The sequence below is a fragment of the Salvelinus namaycush genome, chromosome 20 (genome assembly GCF_016432855.1).
Source record: "Salvelinus namaycush isolate Seneca chromosome 20, SaNama_1.0, whole genome shotgun sequence".
Taxonomy (NCBI): Eukaryota; Metazoa; Chordata; class Actinopteri; order Salmoniformes; family Salmonidae; genus Salvelinus; species Salvelinus namaycush.
This window is the reverse complement of record NC_052326.1, coordinates 29,675,617-29,691,391: the sequence shown is the minus strand read 5'-3', so window position 1 is coordinate 29,691,391 and position 15,775 is coordinate 29,675,617. Positions and strand designations below refer to the sequence as shown.

The window sequence follows — 15,775 nt, the reverse complement described above, 5'->3', positions numbered from 1 at the left end:
TAAAGTCATGTGGTGTGCTGATTTTAATGCCCACAACACGCTCTGGGGGGACGGATGGATAGAAATGGCTGTGTGATGAAAAAGTGATGATAGAAAAAATCTGAAAGATCTGGTGTGCCTCAATGATGGCCAAAGGACCAGGATTGATGTAGCCACAGGGAAAGAGTCTGCCTTGGACCTCACTCTAATCTAATGGGATGGTAGGAATCTGTGAGTGGTAGGTATGGGAGGAATCGACAGTTGGGAGAGATCATTACACTATAGTATGTACAGTAGGCCCGGAGGAAGTGTCAGTAGAAGGAGTAGGCAGGTGGGTATTTGAAGGGCAAAGTGGGATCAGTTTCAGGAGCTGAGTGAGCAGGTGATGGCTTGGGTGTATATGAGAGGATGTGGATAGAATGAATAACTGGGTGAGAACAGCTTTAGTTGGGGCAGCTACTGAGGCTTTACCTAAGAGTTCAAGGAGGAGGAGGAGGAAAGCAGTCCCATGGTGGACTGAGAAGTGTGGGGCAACGGTGAGGAGTAGGAACATGGCAATTAGAGTACTGAAAATGACACATGACTTCCAACATCTGATTCACTATCAGCAAACACAGTCCCTGGTGAGGAGAACTATCCATTAGGCAAAGAGGTTATGTTGGCGTCACTTCTGTAACACCATTGGAAGGGTGACACCTGTGGGAGAAGTGTGGGGGATGATTAATCCGTGTGTTGTTTTAAGAGTCAAAAATGACCCGCTACTATGATTAACAGTAGAGAAACCCCCCTAAATGATATTTTTTCAACTTGAAATTTGATGACTTTTCCTAGTGACCCCAACATTAGAAAAAGTGAAACATCACCTTTGTTCATACTTCCATGAAAGCTGTACACCACCAGGGTGCAAAGATTGTCTTAGGGTCATTTTTTACCTGGCAGTTATAAAATCATTTACACACCACAAAAAACACAAATACACACACACACACAAATTAGAAATTGAGATTATGTGTGCTACTGATTGAACTCAGCCAGCAGCTCCTGAAGAGGAAGATCACCATGGTTGGCACAGTTAGAAAGAACAAGCCTGGGCTCCCCACTACAATCCGCACTACAATCCTGAGGACCACTACAAGGGGGAGAGAGGCCTTCATCAAAGTTTGCCTTCACCCCCACCACCACTCTATTTTCTTACCTCCCAAAGAGGAACAAGAATGTGGTCCTCCTCAGCACACTGCACAAAACGGCTGAGATCAGTGATTGTGAGGACAGGAAGCCAGCCATCATCCTGCATTACAACCACAACAAAGGAGGCGTGAACAACCTGGACAAGGTGAAAGTAACTTACAGCTGCAGGAGGATGACTGCCCGTTGGCCCCTGGTCATCTTCCATAACATCATTGATGTGTCCTCATACAATGATATGGAACAAGATCAATCATACCTGAATGCCTGATAAGCGGAACAAGAGGAGGGTGTTCCTGGAGCAGCTGGGAAAGGTACTTGTAACCCCACACATTCAAAGAAGGGCGTGCCCCCATCGCACAGCAGCCTCTGCAGCACTTGTGAAAGCTGTTCAGGGGGCTGAATCTTGTCCTGATCCACCTGAGACTGCAGCTGGTGCAGGCAAGAGGAGGAGATGCCAATTCTGCCACCCAAAGAAGGACTGTAAAACAAATACTATGTGTTGCACATGTGAGAAATATATCTGCAAAGTCCATGCACACACACTTGCATACTTTTTTTACATGTGCTAATTAGAGTTGATTGATTTATGTTTTTCACGTTTTTGTTTTGTATCTGTTATCTTATTTTATTCATATTTATTGTTGTTGATTATACACCTTGTGGGTGGGGGCAATGGTTAAAAAAATGGGAGAAGACGAGTATTTTGTAGTTGAAATCCTCATTGTACAGTATATAAGAATATATCACTATGTTGCCAAAAATGTCAAGACTGTTATTGTTTCCCTTCAATAAAATGTATTCAAAACTACTTTCTGCACATTTCTGCTACTTTCTTAGGCTATACAAGTGCTGTCTCTTACTAAAAAAAAACATGTTTACACCTATGCAGTACCTTTAAGCAATAATAATAATAATAAACCTCTACTTTAGTAAAGATAACAATTATGACAGGTGTGTTGTAATAAAAACGAGTGATTAATTAAAAACACAAATTTCACCTTCATTTAACTAGGCAGGTCAGTTAAGAACAAATTCTTAATTTGGGTTAACTTAAAGTGGGTTAACTGCCTTGTCCAGGGGCAGAACAACTGATTTTTACCTTGTCAGCTTGGGGATTCGATCTTGCAACCTTTCGGTTACTAGTCCAACGCTCTAACCACTAGGCTACCTGCCACCCCATAAATACAGTCTTTCTGCATTGTGAAGAGGGAAAACCTAAATATTCACAAAGTTTGTGATGAATGACATGTTGTTTCTTCATGCAAAATAGATTTGGGGTTTAAAATTCAATTAAGCTGCTTTATTTGAGGGGTTTAGTGAAGGTGGATCATTTTTTACCCTTAGGACAAGGGGAGTATACAGAATGTTAAGACTACACAAGAGTTAAGAGGATGAGTGGGGTCAGAAGGGATTATCCAGCATTGACGAGTGTGAGGATATGGCAGTAACAGACGAGGAGAAGACAGAGATGATGGCCAAAGCGTTTGTCCAAGTGCATAGCTCAGCAAATTTGTCAGAGGGGCAGAGGGACGAAGAGGAGGGAACAAGAGAGGAGCACCCTGGTGTGCTGGATAGGATGGAGGATGCTCTGGACTTAAGATGGCGCCAGAGCAGAAGGCAGACGTTTTACATGCCCCCAAACGATTGTGTTTTTTTTGTTTGTTTGTCTGCGTTGTTTTTAACTTATTTTGTTACTCATTTTGTACATAATGTTGCCGCTACCATCTCTTATGACCGAAAATAACTTCTAGATATATGGACTGCGATTACTCACCACAGACTAGCAGAATCCTTTTTCTTCTTTCATGACTCTGACGAGCCTGAGGCGGAGGATATACGGCTCTCTGGGGAACAGACCCCGACTCCCATAATCTGTGTGAAGAAGAGGAGGAGAAAGAGGCCGGAGAGTGGACTGCCTTCTGAGAAATCGGAGGCGATCGAATAAACCCCCAATTCCCTCAATTCGGCTAGCAAACAAATAAAATCGACGAGTTACAGGGAAGATTAAACTACCAACGGGACATTAAAAACGGTAACATCTTATGCTTCACAGAGTCGTGGCTGAACGATGACAATATCAACATACAGCTGGCTGGTTATACGATGTACCGGCAGGATAGAACAGCGGCGTCTGGTAAGACAAGGGGCGGCAGTCTATGTATTTTTGTAAATAACAGCTGGTGCACGATATCTAAGGAAGTCTCTAGCTATTGCTCGCCTGAGGTAGAATATATCATGATAAGATGTAGACCACACTACCTACTGAGAGAGTTCTCATCTGTATTTTTTGTAGCTGTTTACATACCACCTTAGTCAGAGGTTGGCACTACGATAGCATTGAATGAGCTGTATTCCGCCATAAGCAAACAAGAAAACGCTCACCCAGAGGCGGCGCTCCTAGTAGCCGGGGACTTTAATGCAGGGAAACTTTAATCCGTTTTACCAAATTTCTATCAGCATGTTAAATGTGCAACCAGAGGGAAAATAACCCCATGGACCACACACACTCCACACACTGAGACGCGTACAAGCTCTCCCTCGCCCTCCATTTGGCAAATCTGATCATAATTCCATCCTCCTAATTCCTGTTTACAAGCAAAAATTAAAGCAGGAAGCACCAGTGACTAGATCAATAAAAAAGTGGTCAGATGAAGCAGATGCTAGGCTACAGGACTGTTTTGCTAGCACAGACTGGAATATGTTCCGGGATTCCTCCAATGGCATTGAGGAGTACACCACATCTGTCATTGGCTTCATCAATAAGTGCATCAAGGACGTCGTCCCCACAGTGACCGTACATACAGTTGAAGTCGGAAGTTTACATTCACTTACGTTGGAGTCATTAAAACTCATTTTCAACCACTCGGCAAATGTCTTGTAAACGAACTATAGTTTTGGCAAGTCAGTTCGGACATCTACTTTGTGCATGACACAAGTAATTTTTCCAACAATTGATTACAGACAGATTATTTAACTTATAATTCACTTTATCACAATTCCAGTGGGTCAGAAGTTTACATACACTAAGTTGACTGTGCCTTTAAACAGCTTGGACAATTCCAGAAAATTATGTCGTGGCTTTAGAAGCTTCTGATAGGCTAATTGACATCATTTGAGTCAATTGGAGGTGTACCTGTGGATGTATTTCAAGGCCTACCTTCAAACTCAGTGCCTCTGCTTGACATCATGGGAAAATCAAAAGAAATCAGCCAAGACCTTAGAAAAAAAATCGTAGACCTCCACAAGTCTGGTTCATCCTTGGGAGCAATTTCCAAATGCCTGAAGGTACCATGTTCATCTGTACAAACAATAGTACGCAAGTATAAACACCATGGGACCACGCAGCCGAGCAAAACGAGTCCTATATCGACATAACCTGAAAGGCCGCTCAGCAAGGAAGAAGCCACTGCTCCAAAACCACCATAAAAAAGCCAGACTACGGTTTGCAACTGCACATGGGTACAAAGATCGTACTTTTTGGAGAAATGTCCTCTGGTCTGATGAAACAAAAAATAGAACTGTTTGGCCATAATGGCCATCGTTATGTTTGGAGGAAAAAGGGGGAGGCTTGCAAGCCGAAGAACACCTTCCCAACCATGAAGCACGGGGGATGGCAGCATCATGTTGTGTGGGTGCTTTGCTGCAGGAGGGACTGGTGCACTTCACAAAATAGATGGCATCAAGAGGAAAATTATGTGGATATATTGAAGCAACATCTCGAGACACCAGTCAGGAAGTTAAAGCTTGGTCGCAAATGGGTCTTCCAAATAGACAATGACCCAAAGGATACTTCCAAAGTTGTGGCACAATGGCTTAAGGACAACAAAGTCAAGGTATTGGAGTGGCCATCACAAAGCCCTGACCTCAATCCTATACAAACTTTGTTGGCAGAACTGAATTTCTTTTACTAGAATTAAATGTCAGGAATTGTGGAAAACTGAGTTGAAATGTATTTGGCTAAGGTGTATGTAAACTTCCGACTTCAACTGTACATACCCAAACCAGAAGCCATGGATACAGGAAGCATCCGCACTGAGCTAAAGGCTAGAGTTGCCGCTTTCAAGGAGTGGGACTCTAACCTGGAAGCTTATAAGAAATTCCGCTATGCCCTCCGACGAACCATCAAACAGGCAAAGCATCAATACAGGACGAAGATCGAGTTGTACTACACTGGTTTAGACGCTCGTCGGATGTGGCAGGGCTCGCAAACCATTACAGACTACAAAGGGAAGCACAGCCGAAAGCTGCCCAGTGACAAGAGCCTACCAGACGAGCTAAACTACTTCTATGCTCGCTACGAGGCAAATAACAATGAAACATGCATGAGAGCGCCAGTTATACATGGAAGACTCTGTACAGACATTGTATGAGATAACTAACTGGTTCCCCATTAATAACGCCATCCCTTCACATGGTTTAGGAATAGTTACATACACATCAGTACATCACTGGGGCCAAGCTTCCTGCCATCCAGGACCTATCTACTAGGTGGTGTCAGAGGAAGGCCCTAAAAATTGTCAAAGACTCCAGCCACCCTAGTCATAGACTGTTCTCTCTGCTACCGCACGGCAAGCAGTACCGGAGCGCCAAGTCTAGGTCCAAGAGGCTTCTAAACAGCTTCTACCCCCAAGCCATAAGACTCCTGAACATCTAGTCAAATGGATACCCAGACTATTTGCATTGCCCCCCCCCCCTCCCCTCACCACTGCCACTCTCTGTTGTCATCTATGCATGGTCACTTTGATGACTCTACCTACATATACATACTACCTCAACTGGCCGGTGACCCCGCACATCGACTCTGTACCGGCACCCCCCTTGTATATATTATTTTTTTTGCTGCTGCTCTTTAATTACTTTTATCTCTTATTTTATCCATATTTTTGGATACTGCACTGTTCGTTAGAGGCTCGTAAGTTAGCATTTCACTGTATTTGGCGCATGTGACTAATACAATTTGATTTAAGTGATTTAAATGATGCGTTGAATGCACCATTTACCAAGGCACAGATGAAAAGGGCAATAGGTAAGGCTGGGTTAACTTCGCCTGGGAAAGATGTGTGCTATGTTATGTTGGCCCATCTTAATGATGAGGCACAGGATAAGGTATTGGTGTTGTACAACAGAGTGTGGGAGAAGGGGAAACTACCAGGCAGCTGGAAGGAGGCAGGAGTGGTACCAATCCGGAAGCCAGGGAAGGACCCAATGAGGCAAACAAGCTATTGGCCAATAGCTTTAACATTACATGTATGTAAGGTTATGGAAAGTATGATTACGGAAAAGCTAACTTACTTCCTGGAGAGGTGGGGGCTAGTATCGCCACATCAGAGTGGGTTCAGGAAGGGGAGGGGAACTATGGACCCAGTGCTCTGATTAGAAGCAGAGGTCAGGAAGGCTCAGTGAATAAGGAGACTGTTGTAGCTGTCTTTTTTGATGTGGAGAAGGCATATGATATGATGTGGAAGGAGGGGTTGCTAACCAAGCTTGATATTATGGCAGTAGCAGGAAGAACGTACAACTGGATAAAGGATTTCCTTTTTGGAAGGTCTGTCCAGGTGAGATTGGGGAAGTCTCTATCAGGCAGCTACCTGGTGGATAAAGCTACACCGCAGGGGAGCGCGATTAGTCCTTTGTTGTTGTCAATCATGATCAATGATGTTTACAGTTAGGTATGCACAGATGTTAGGAGGTTGTTATTTTCAGAAGATGGGGCCTTATGAAAGAGGGGAAGAAATGTGCCATACATAGTCAGGAAGGTACAGGAAGCAATTGATGAGGTAGAGCAGTGGGCATTAATGTGGGGATTCAGGTTCTCTGTAGCGAAAACTCAGACAGTGTTCTTTACCAGGAGGAAGCATACCTCAAGGTATGCTTGAGGTTATATGGGAGAAACTTGGAGAGGGTGGGGGCCTTCAAGTTCCTTCGGGTGTACTTTGATACTAGGCTGACCTGGGCAGAACACACAGAGTGGTGTGAAAGTGTAAGAAGGTGCTAAATGTGATGCACTGTCTGATGGGCGTTACCTATTAAGGACCATGTATGTTGTATTGATCCGATCTGTAATAGACTATGGTAGTATAGAGTATGGTTCGGCAGCCCGGACCTCATTGGAAAGGTTAGGTGTCATACAGGGGCAAGGACTCAGAATATGTAGTGTGGCGTTTCGGACCTCCCCAGTGTCTACACTACAGGTGGAAATGAGGGATATGCCACTGCAGATTAGGGATTAGGAGACAGCAGTTGGCAATGAATCATTTAACTAGGCAAGTCAGTTAAGAAAAGATTCTTATTTATAATGACAGCCTACCCTGGGCCAATTGTCCCTATGGGACTCCCAATCACGGGCAGTTGTGATACAGCCTGGATTCAAACCAGGGACTGTAATGACACCTCTTGCACTGAGATGCAGTGCCTTAGACCGCTGCACCACTCAGGAGCCCAAGACATGGGGTGTCTCATCCTGTGAAAGGGATTTTACAGGCATGCTGGGAACATGAGCGAGGACAGAACACAAGCTTCGGGAGGGTGTATAATATCCAGGCGAAGGAGATGGAACTTTATGGAAGGGAGTTTAGTCCAACAGTAGCTATTCATGTAAACCCACCATGGCTACTCGCGCCTCCAGTATTTGATCTAGAAGTGTTGGAGAGATTACGGGAAAGATATGGAGTTGATCCATCTGATTTGTTTAATAGACGTCTGGATACTATATCAGGATTTTGTGGCCATTTACAAAGATGTTTCAAAAGATCCAAGTACAGGACATACTGGATCAACATTTGTAGTGCAGGAATGTGGGATGGTGGTAAGGAAACATTACCTATATATACGGCAGAGCTGATGGCCATACTATTGGCCTTGCAGTGGTTGGGGGAGTCAAGCCAGACAGAGTAGTTATTTGCTCTGATTCATGTGCATTGTTGATGATTCTGCAGTACTTTAGCTCAAATAGCAGACAAGACCTGCTTTATGATGTACTACAAATCCATGGCAGGATTAGACAGATGGGTATACAGATAGGATTTACTTGGGTCCTAGCCCATGTGGGGGTGGAGGGGAATGAGGCAGTTGATGTACTGGCTAAACAAGCACTTAGTAGTGGGGATGTTGATGTTGTAGCTTCAATTAGCAAGGCATAGGCAAAAAGTCTGATATGGACAGTCATGGTGCAGAGATGGAAGGAGCAGCAGAATAGAGATACAAAGGGCAGGCATTTATTTCAAGTACAGAGGAAAGACAGGAAGGATTGCAGGAAGGGACAGAAGAGAGAAGGCTATTTTTTACAAGATTAAGGGTGGGACACAAACGGTTAAATAATACTTTAAATGTGATAAGAAAGCATCCAATAGGAAAGTGTTATTATTACCAGGAAACAGACAGTGGAGCATGTATTGATAGTGTGGGCAGTAATAGGGAAATAGAGGCATAGATCTAATATGAAGGGGATACATGATATTCGTTTAAAGAGTATATTGAGTAGAACGTCATTAGATACATTCTCAAATAGTTTGTTATATTTTAAGAGAAACGGGGCAGGCAGGTAGGATTTAGTTTCTCCCCGTCTCTGGCCCAACCTCCAATACAGTAGGCAGCGGTAATGCGCCATAAAGTTGGATGCCGATAAATCCCACCAAAGAAGTAGTTCACTTTCCAGGGAACTGTCGCTACCTGCTGGTAGCTAGCGCTAACACAGCTTCCTCAAAACAGAGAAAATGGCCGGTCAAGAAGATCCTGTGCAGAGGGAGATCCACCAAGACTGGGCAAATCGAGAATATATTGAGGTTATCACGAGCAGTATCAAGAAAATAGCAGATTTTCTAAATTCCTTCGGTAAGTACTCAGTAGCTAGATGACTTGGCAACAGCAACAAAAAGGCTGTCAATGTGAAGGCCTAACCTACTTCCAGCCCTGCTGGTCTTCTTGGCTAACGTAGTACGTTAGTTGGTTTCCATCCAAGACAGCAATAATATAATATACCTGCAGTACGACTCTCTTACTATTATGTATAACACGGGTTAAGAATTATACTTGCAATGTTATGGCTACAACGTTTAATTTATCGAGCAATCGATGAAACAGGTTCACTGCGCTTGCTAGCTAATTGCGATGAGATTTGACTGGACTCGATACACGTATGTTTATTTTTAAATACATGTTGTAGTGGAAACTTAACATAAGATGAAGTGAGCCAACACTGATTTTGTATCTGTGTGTTCTAAAATGGATAGCTAGCACCAGCTTGCAACGATTGTGAACTTACATTATTAAGGAGGGGTGTATCTGTGCGATGTCGACGATGAGTATATGACTTGTCTCGTCTACGCCCAGGTAGCTCCGCAAGCGTTAACGTCAAAATACTTTCCTTACTCACCAAATGAGTATCACTTAGCGACTATCTCCATTTACTCCCGTTAAGGCCGGTATGTACTTTCAAACGTACATGTACATGCAGCCGCACAGCTCGGAAGACTACAACAGCTCTTGACATTGGCGGTGCATAATAGTTTGTACCGACAGATGTAATGTATTGAGTAAACCTATCATTATAGAACAGGGCTCTTCAACCCTGTTCCTGGAGATCTACCCTCCAGTAGGTTTTTACTCCATCCCCAGTTGTAACTAACCTGATGCATTTTATAAACCAGCTAATTATTAGAATCATGTGAGCTAGATTAGGGTTGGAATGAAAACCTGCAGGATGGTAGCTCTCCAGGAATTACTGTTTTGTGAGCAAATTAGCACAGTTGGTGTTAACTATTAGCTTTTCTTGTATTTTGTTTCAATCAAATCATATATCCTGCTTAGTGGGGTGCTCTGTTGTGTTCTGGCATATGAGAAAATGTGACTATTCAGCTTCATCTGACCATTAGGGCTCCCAAGTGGCGCAGTGGTCTAAGACACTGCATCTCAGTGCAATAGGCGTCACTACAGTCCCTGGTTCGAATCCAGGCTAAACCACCCGTGATTGGGTGCACAATTGGCCCAGCGTTGTCCGGGGTAGGCCGTCATGATTATTTTGTTGTTGTTGCATTATAGCCTAATAGGCTTACGACTTATTTTTTTATTTTTTTAGTTGTTCGTAACTTGTTTTGTACATGATGTTGCTGCTACCGTCTCTTATGACCGAAAAGAGCTTCTGAACATCAAAACTACCATTAGTCACCTCAGATTAGACAAAGAGTTTTTCAACAACGAGTCGGACGAGAGGGATATACACAGACACCCGACCAGGCCCAGATCCCCGTCATTCGCTGGAGAAGGAAACAGAGATTTTGTGGGAAATGATCAGGCGACGAGTGGCTTATTTGCCTTTGCCTTCCGTCCTGCTAGCTAATGTTCAGTCGCTGGAAAATAAATGGGACGAACTGAAAGCAGGTATATCCTACCAACGCGACATTAAAAATGGTAATATCTTATGTTTCACTGAGTCGTGGCTGAACGACGACATTAAGAACATACAGCTGGCGGGTTATACACTCTATTGGCAGGACAGAACAGCAGCCTCTGGTAAGACACGGGGCCTATGCATATACGTAAACAACAGCTGGTGCATGATATCTAAGGAAGTCTCTAGGTTTTGCTCGCCTGAGGTAGTGTATCTCATGATAAGCTGTAGACCACACTATCTGCTGAGAGTTTATCTGTATTTTTCGTAGCTGTCTACATGCCACCACAGACCGATGCTGGCACTAAAACCGCACTCAATGAGCTGTATACCACCATACACTCATCCAGAGGCGGCGCTCCTAGTGGCCGGGGACTTTAATGCAGGGAAACTTAAATCAGTTTTATCTAATTTTTATCAGCATGCTAAATGTGCAACCAGAGGGAAAAAAATTCTAGACCACCTTTACTTCACACACAGAGATGCGTAGAAAGCTCTCCCTCGCCCTCCATTTGGCAAATCTGACCACAATTCTGTCCTCCTGATTCCTGCTTACAAGCACAAATTAAAGCAGGAAGCACCAGTGACTAGATCAATAAAAAAGTGGTCAGATGAAGCAGATGCTAAACTACAGTACTGGTTTGCTAGCACAGACTGGAATATGTTCCGGGATTCTTCCGATGGCATTGAGGAGTACACCACATCAGTCACTGGCTTTATCAAGAAGTGCATCGAGGACGTCGTCCCCACGGTGACTGTATGTACATACCCCAACCAGGCACCATGGATTACAGGCAACATTCGCACTGAGCTAAAGGGTAGAGCTGCCGCTTTCAATGAGCGGAACTCTAATCCGGAAGCTTATACGAATATGCCCTCCGACGAACAATCAAACAAGCAAAGCATCAATACAGGACTAAGATCGAATCGTACTACACCGGCTCTGATGCTCATCGGATGTGGCAGGGCTTGCAAACTATTACAGACTACAAAGGAAAGCACAGCCGAGAGCTTCCCAGTGACACAAGCATACCAGACGAGCTAAACTACTTCTATGCTCACTTCGAGGCAAGTAACACTGAAACATGCTTGAGAGCATCAGCTGTTCTGGACGACTGTGTGATCACGCTCTCCGCATCCGATGTAAGGCAATTTAAACAGGTCAACATTCACAAGGCCGCAGGGCCAGACAGATTACCATGACGTGTACTGCGAGCATGTGCTGACCAACTGGCAAGTGTCTTTACTAACATTTTCAACCTCTCCCTGTCCGAGTCTGTAATATCAACATGTTTCAAGCTGACCACCATAGTCCCTGTGCCCATGAACACTAAGGTAACCTGCCTAAATGACTACTGACCCGTAGCACTCACGTCTGTAGCCATGAAGTGCTTTGAAATGCTGGTCATGGCTCACATCAACACCATTATCCCAGAAACCCTAGACCCACTCCAATTTGCATACCGCCCCAACAGATCCACAGATGATGCGATCTCTATTGCACTCCACACTGCCCTTTCCCACCTGGACAAAAGGAACACATATGTGAGAATGCTATTAATTTACTACAACTCAGCGTTCAACACCATAGTGCCCTAAAAGCTCATCACTAAGCTAAGGACCCTGGGACTAAACACCTCCCTCTGCAACTGGATGCTGGACTTTCTGATGGGCTGATGGGTGGTAAGGTTAGGTAACAACACATCCGCCACGCTGATCCTCAACACGGGGGCCTCTCAGGGGTGCGTGCTCAGCCCCCTCCTGTACTCCCTGTTCACTCATGACTGCACTGCCAGGCACAACTCCAACACCACCATTACGTTGGCTGATGACTCAACAGTGGTAGGCCTGATCACCAACAACGATGAGACCGCCTATAGGGAGGAGGTCAGAGACCTGACCATGTGGTGCAAGGACAACAACCTCTCCTTCAACGTGATCAAGTGGGTAGTATATGGGGCTTTGGTGACAAAACGGATGGCACTGTGATCGACTACATCCAATTTGCTGAGTAGTGTTGGAGGCTATTTTATAAATGACATCGCCAAAGTCAAGGATTGATAGGATAGTCAGTTTTACGAGGGTATGTTTGGCAGCATGAGTGAAGGATGCTTTGTTGCGAAATTGGAAGCCGATTCTAGATTTAATTTTGGATTGGAGATGCTTAATGTGAGTCTGGAAGGAGAGTTTACAGTCTAACCAGACACCTAGGTATTTGTAGTTGTCCACATGTTCTAAGTCAGAACCGTCCAGAGTAGTGATGCTGGACGGGCGGGCAGGTGTGGGCAGCGATCGGTTGAAGAGCATGCATTTAGTTTTACTTGCATTTATACCAGGTGGTGTCAGAGGAAGGCCCTAAAAATTGTCAAAGTCTCCAGCCACCCTAGTCGTAGACTGTTCTCTCTGCTACCGCACAGCAAGCGGTACCGGAGCGCCAAGTCTAGGTCCAAGAGGCTTCTAAACAGCTTCTACCCCCAAGCCATAAGACTCCTGAACAGCTAATCAAATGGCTACCCAGACTATTTGCATTGCCCCCCCCTCCCCTCTTCTACAATGCTACTACTCTCTGTTATTATCTGTGCATAGTCACTTTAATAACTCTACCTTCATGTACATATTACCTCAATTACCTCGACACTGGTGCCCCAGTGCATTGACTCTGTACCGGTACCCCCTGTATATAGATCTGCTATTGTTATTTACTGCTGCTCTTTAATTGTGTTATTCTTCTTACTTTTAGCTTTTTATTAGGTATTTTCTTAACGGAATTGTTGGTTACGGGCTTGTAAGTAAGCATTTCACTGTAAGGTCCTACACCTGTTGTATTCGGCACATGTGACAAATACAATTTGATTTGACTACGTGGTATAGTTATTTGTAGGCTATAGCCTAATGTAAATACAAGTAGCATTGCACTGTTTGAGGAGAGTGCTTTAATTGCAAGTAGGCATTTCATTGTATTGTGCAGTTTACACTTCTGTATCATAAAATAAACTTTGATTTGATTAGCTTGAACACGTTTACAATATACAGAGGTGAACAATCAATTCATAATTTATTTGCATACATTAAATCATCAAATCTATTGACCAATTTGTGAACATAAACCATTACTACTTGAAGAAAAAACTGCCATAAAAATCAAGCTTTTGGTGTATTGTATTCATGCATCTCAATAAACTATAACCTAATTGCATTATTATCTCCAACATGGCCCAATTCACATTAACCCACCCTGACATACCAAGCTAGAACGGGCCCTGCGTCTCAATCAATAGGCTAAATATCCCAAGCAGGGCTACAGCAACTTCCAGGGAGGGTCAGGCTCCTTGGGCTTTGTGGTGGCCACTCTGGTTTGGATGTCCTCGGCAGAACGGTATCACCCTAGCCAAATGGTCACATATCATTCTGGGTTCCACTGCGCAAGAGGGGTTCCGTGGAGTTTTATGATCCTTTTTTATGGCTAAAGTGATCAAGCCTCTGTCGGGCCTCCGCAGTGCACAGACGTAGCCTACAGAGCTTCATCATTGTCGCCACCGCCGGAGAGAAGACAGGGAAGAAACCACCATTTACCTACCTCTAGTTTGCTATACATACGTTTGGTTTGTCAATTTATCGTGTTGTGTAATTTGTGGTAATTAAATATAATTTATTTAGCATTTATCAGAATACATTTTCCAGAAATAGTTCTAACAGCTCTGTGTATTCTCAAATTGAAAAAGCTGAGGGAGCGCCGCTCCTCCGTGCTCTGGCAGCACTACACCCTTGATTATAACACTTGCAGAGCTGTCTAATGGGAGTTTAATGCTTCCTGGGCGTTAGAGAGGAGACACGTCATACTCATCAACATCTCTAACGCACAGATACTGGGACAGGGCGTAGCTAGCCTCTATGTACTTTGGTACCTACCTGTTCCATGCATACTGTCAATTGAGACATTGATTGCATTATTGAACTACAGTGCAATAGTTAGCCTACAGTTGGGAGATTATGAACATGTGCATTGTCTTTTGGGAGATTATGAACGTGCATTATCTTCATACCCTATGATATTGATGCAATTTTATTCAAAGTCAATTAACCATATTTTCTTATGAGTAACATTGATGTGATCAGAAATGAAAATATGTGGAACATATATTTCCTTTGCTTTAGATATGTCCTGCCGGTCTCGTTTGGCCACCCTGAACGAAAAGCTGACAGCATTAGAGCGGAGAATTGAGTACATTGAAGCAAGGGTAAGTGTCAGAATTAAAGTGGCAATTCTATATTGTAATTACATTAAATGTTTCCAGTTCGTTTTGCCTGTACAGTGCTGGATGTCATCATAATGTGTTCTCTAACCCTCTTTTTCTGTTTAGGTCACAAAAGGAGAGACATTGACCTAAACCAAGATGGTATGCTGGACTGGGTGTTGCAGTTTGGCTGAGGATTGACAACTACATTTGTGACCATTTCCATGTTTGTCCTTTTTTTTAAACTAGCTATGTATTTTTACAATTTTGTATTTGGTCTGTGGGACCACAAAAGACACGTCACACTGTGTGTATTTGGCTGCTGGATGGTGACTATAATACCACAGCATCTCCCACAATGTTACAATGGATTGACTCTTTAATGCTATCTTAAACTTTGCACACTAGCTCTGCATCGTATTTATTTGATCACGGGCTAACATAATGTATTTGTGCAAATCAAAACTAGTTAAGAACATCCTAATAGGGGAAAGTTTATTTTATAAGGTTAATTCAAAAGTGATTATGTGAAGGAGTGTACCCACCTCTATGGAGATTTTAAAGAATATGCATTGCAGAAATATCCTTCCTCTTTGGCTGAACCAGGATAATTTGAGCCACAGGAAGAGGGAGTGCCAAAATGAATAGTCAGCTCTTTAACTGTGGTCATTCTACTTATCTGTCTTTCACTTGTTGTAATTGTGTTTTCCCTCATTGTTCAAACGAAATGTAATAAACTGTTTAAAAGTAAGTTGTCCATGTTTTTGACATAGTGGCTTGAAAGAGTGTTTGGCTCAAGGGTAGCATTCATAGATGCCTGGTTGAAGGTGTTACTGGAATATAGTATAGGCTGTGTAGTATCAAGACCAACTCTATTTGCTCATAGTTAGTCCATACACATAACATCTGCCAATATAGCCTCTGGTTGTTGCCCTCAGCCATAAATTTGTGTTCTGTTCTCCATGCCACAGGGACTGATTAACATCTA

At 43.5% G+C, this 15,775-nt stretch overlaps 1 protein-coding gene and 1 long non-coding RNA gene across 2 annotated transcripts; one reads left to right on the top strand and one right to left on the bottom strand.

The window, feature by feature from the left end:
- Positions 1 to 1,604: 1,604 nt before the first annotated feature.
- On the bottom strand, positions 1,605 to 9,479 carry LOC120064560. The gene is made up of 3 exons (XR_005478618.1): positions 9,428 to 9,479; positions 2,942 to 3,039; positions 1,605 to 1,645 (listed from the first exon to the last, which is right to left on the bottom strand). It is a non-coding gene; the product is annotated as an uncharacterized LOC120064560 (long non-coding RNA).
- Positions 8,843 to 15,538, top strand: LOC120064559 (probable protein BRICK1). The gene is made up of 3 exons (XM_039015151.1): positions 8,843 to 8,997; positions 14,708 to 14,790; positions 14,914 to 15,538. Exons 1-3 carry the CDS (start codon positions 8,880 to 8,882, stop codon positions 14,938 to 14,940), a joined length of 228 nt encoding a protein of 75 aa, XP_038871079.1. The 5' UTR covers positions 8,843 to 8,879; the 3' UTR covers positions 14,941 to 15,538.
- Positions 15,539 to 15,775: the final 237 nt, after the last annotated feature.

What these genes read in the sequence shown, in the direction of transcription:
- LOC120064559 (XM_039015151.1), top strand. Translation starts at nt 8,880, where the DNA reads ATGGCCGGTCAAGAAGATCCTGTGCAGAGGGAGATCCACCAAGACTGG. An exon ending in AGATTTTCTAAATTCCTTCG is followed by an intron (nt 8,998 to 14,707) that starts GTAAGTACTCAG and finishes CCTTTGCTTTAG; the next exon opens with ATATGTCCTGCCGGTCTCGT. An exon ending in TTGAGTACATTGAAGCAAGG is followed by an intron (nt 14,791 to 14,913) that starts GTAAGTGTCAGA and finishes TTTTCTGTTTAG; the next exon opens with GTCACAAAAGGAGAGACATT.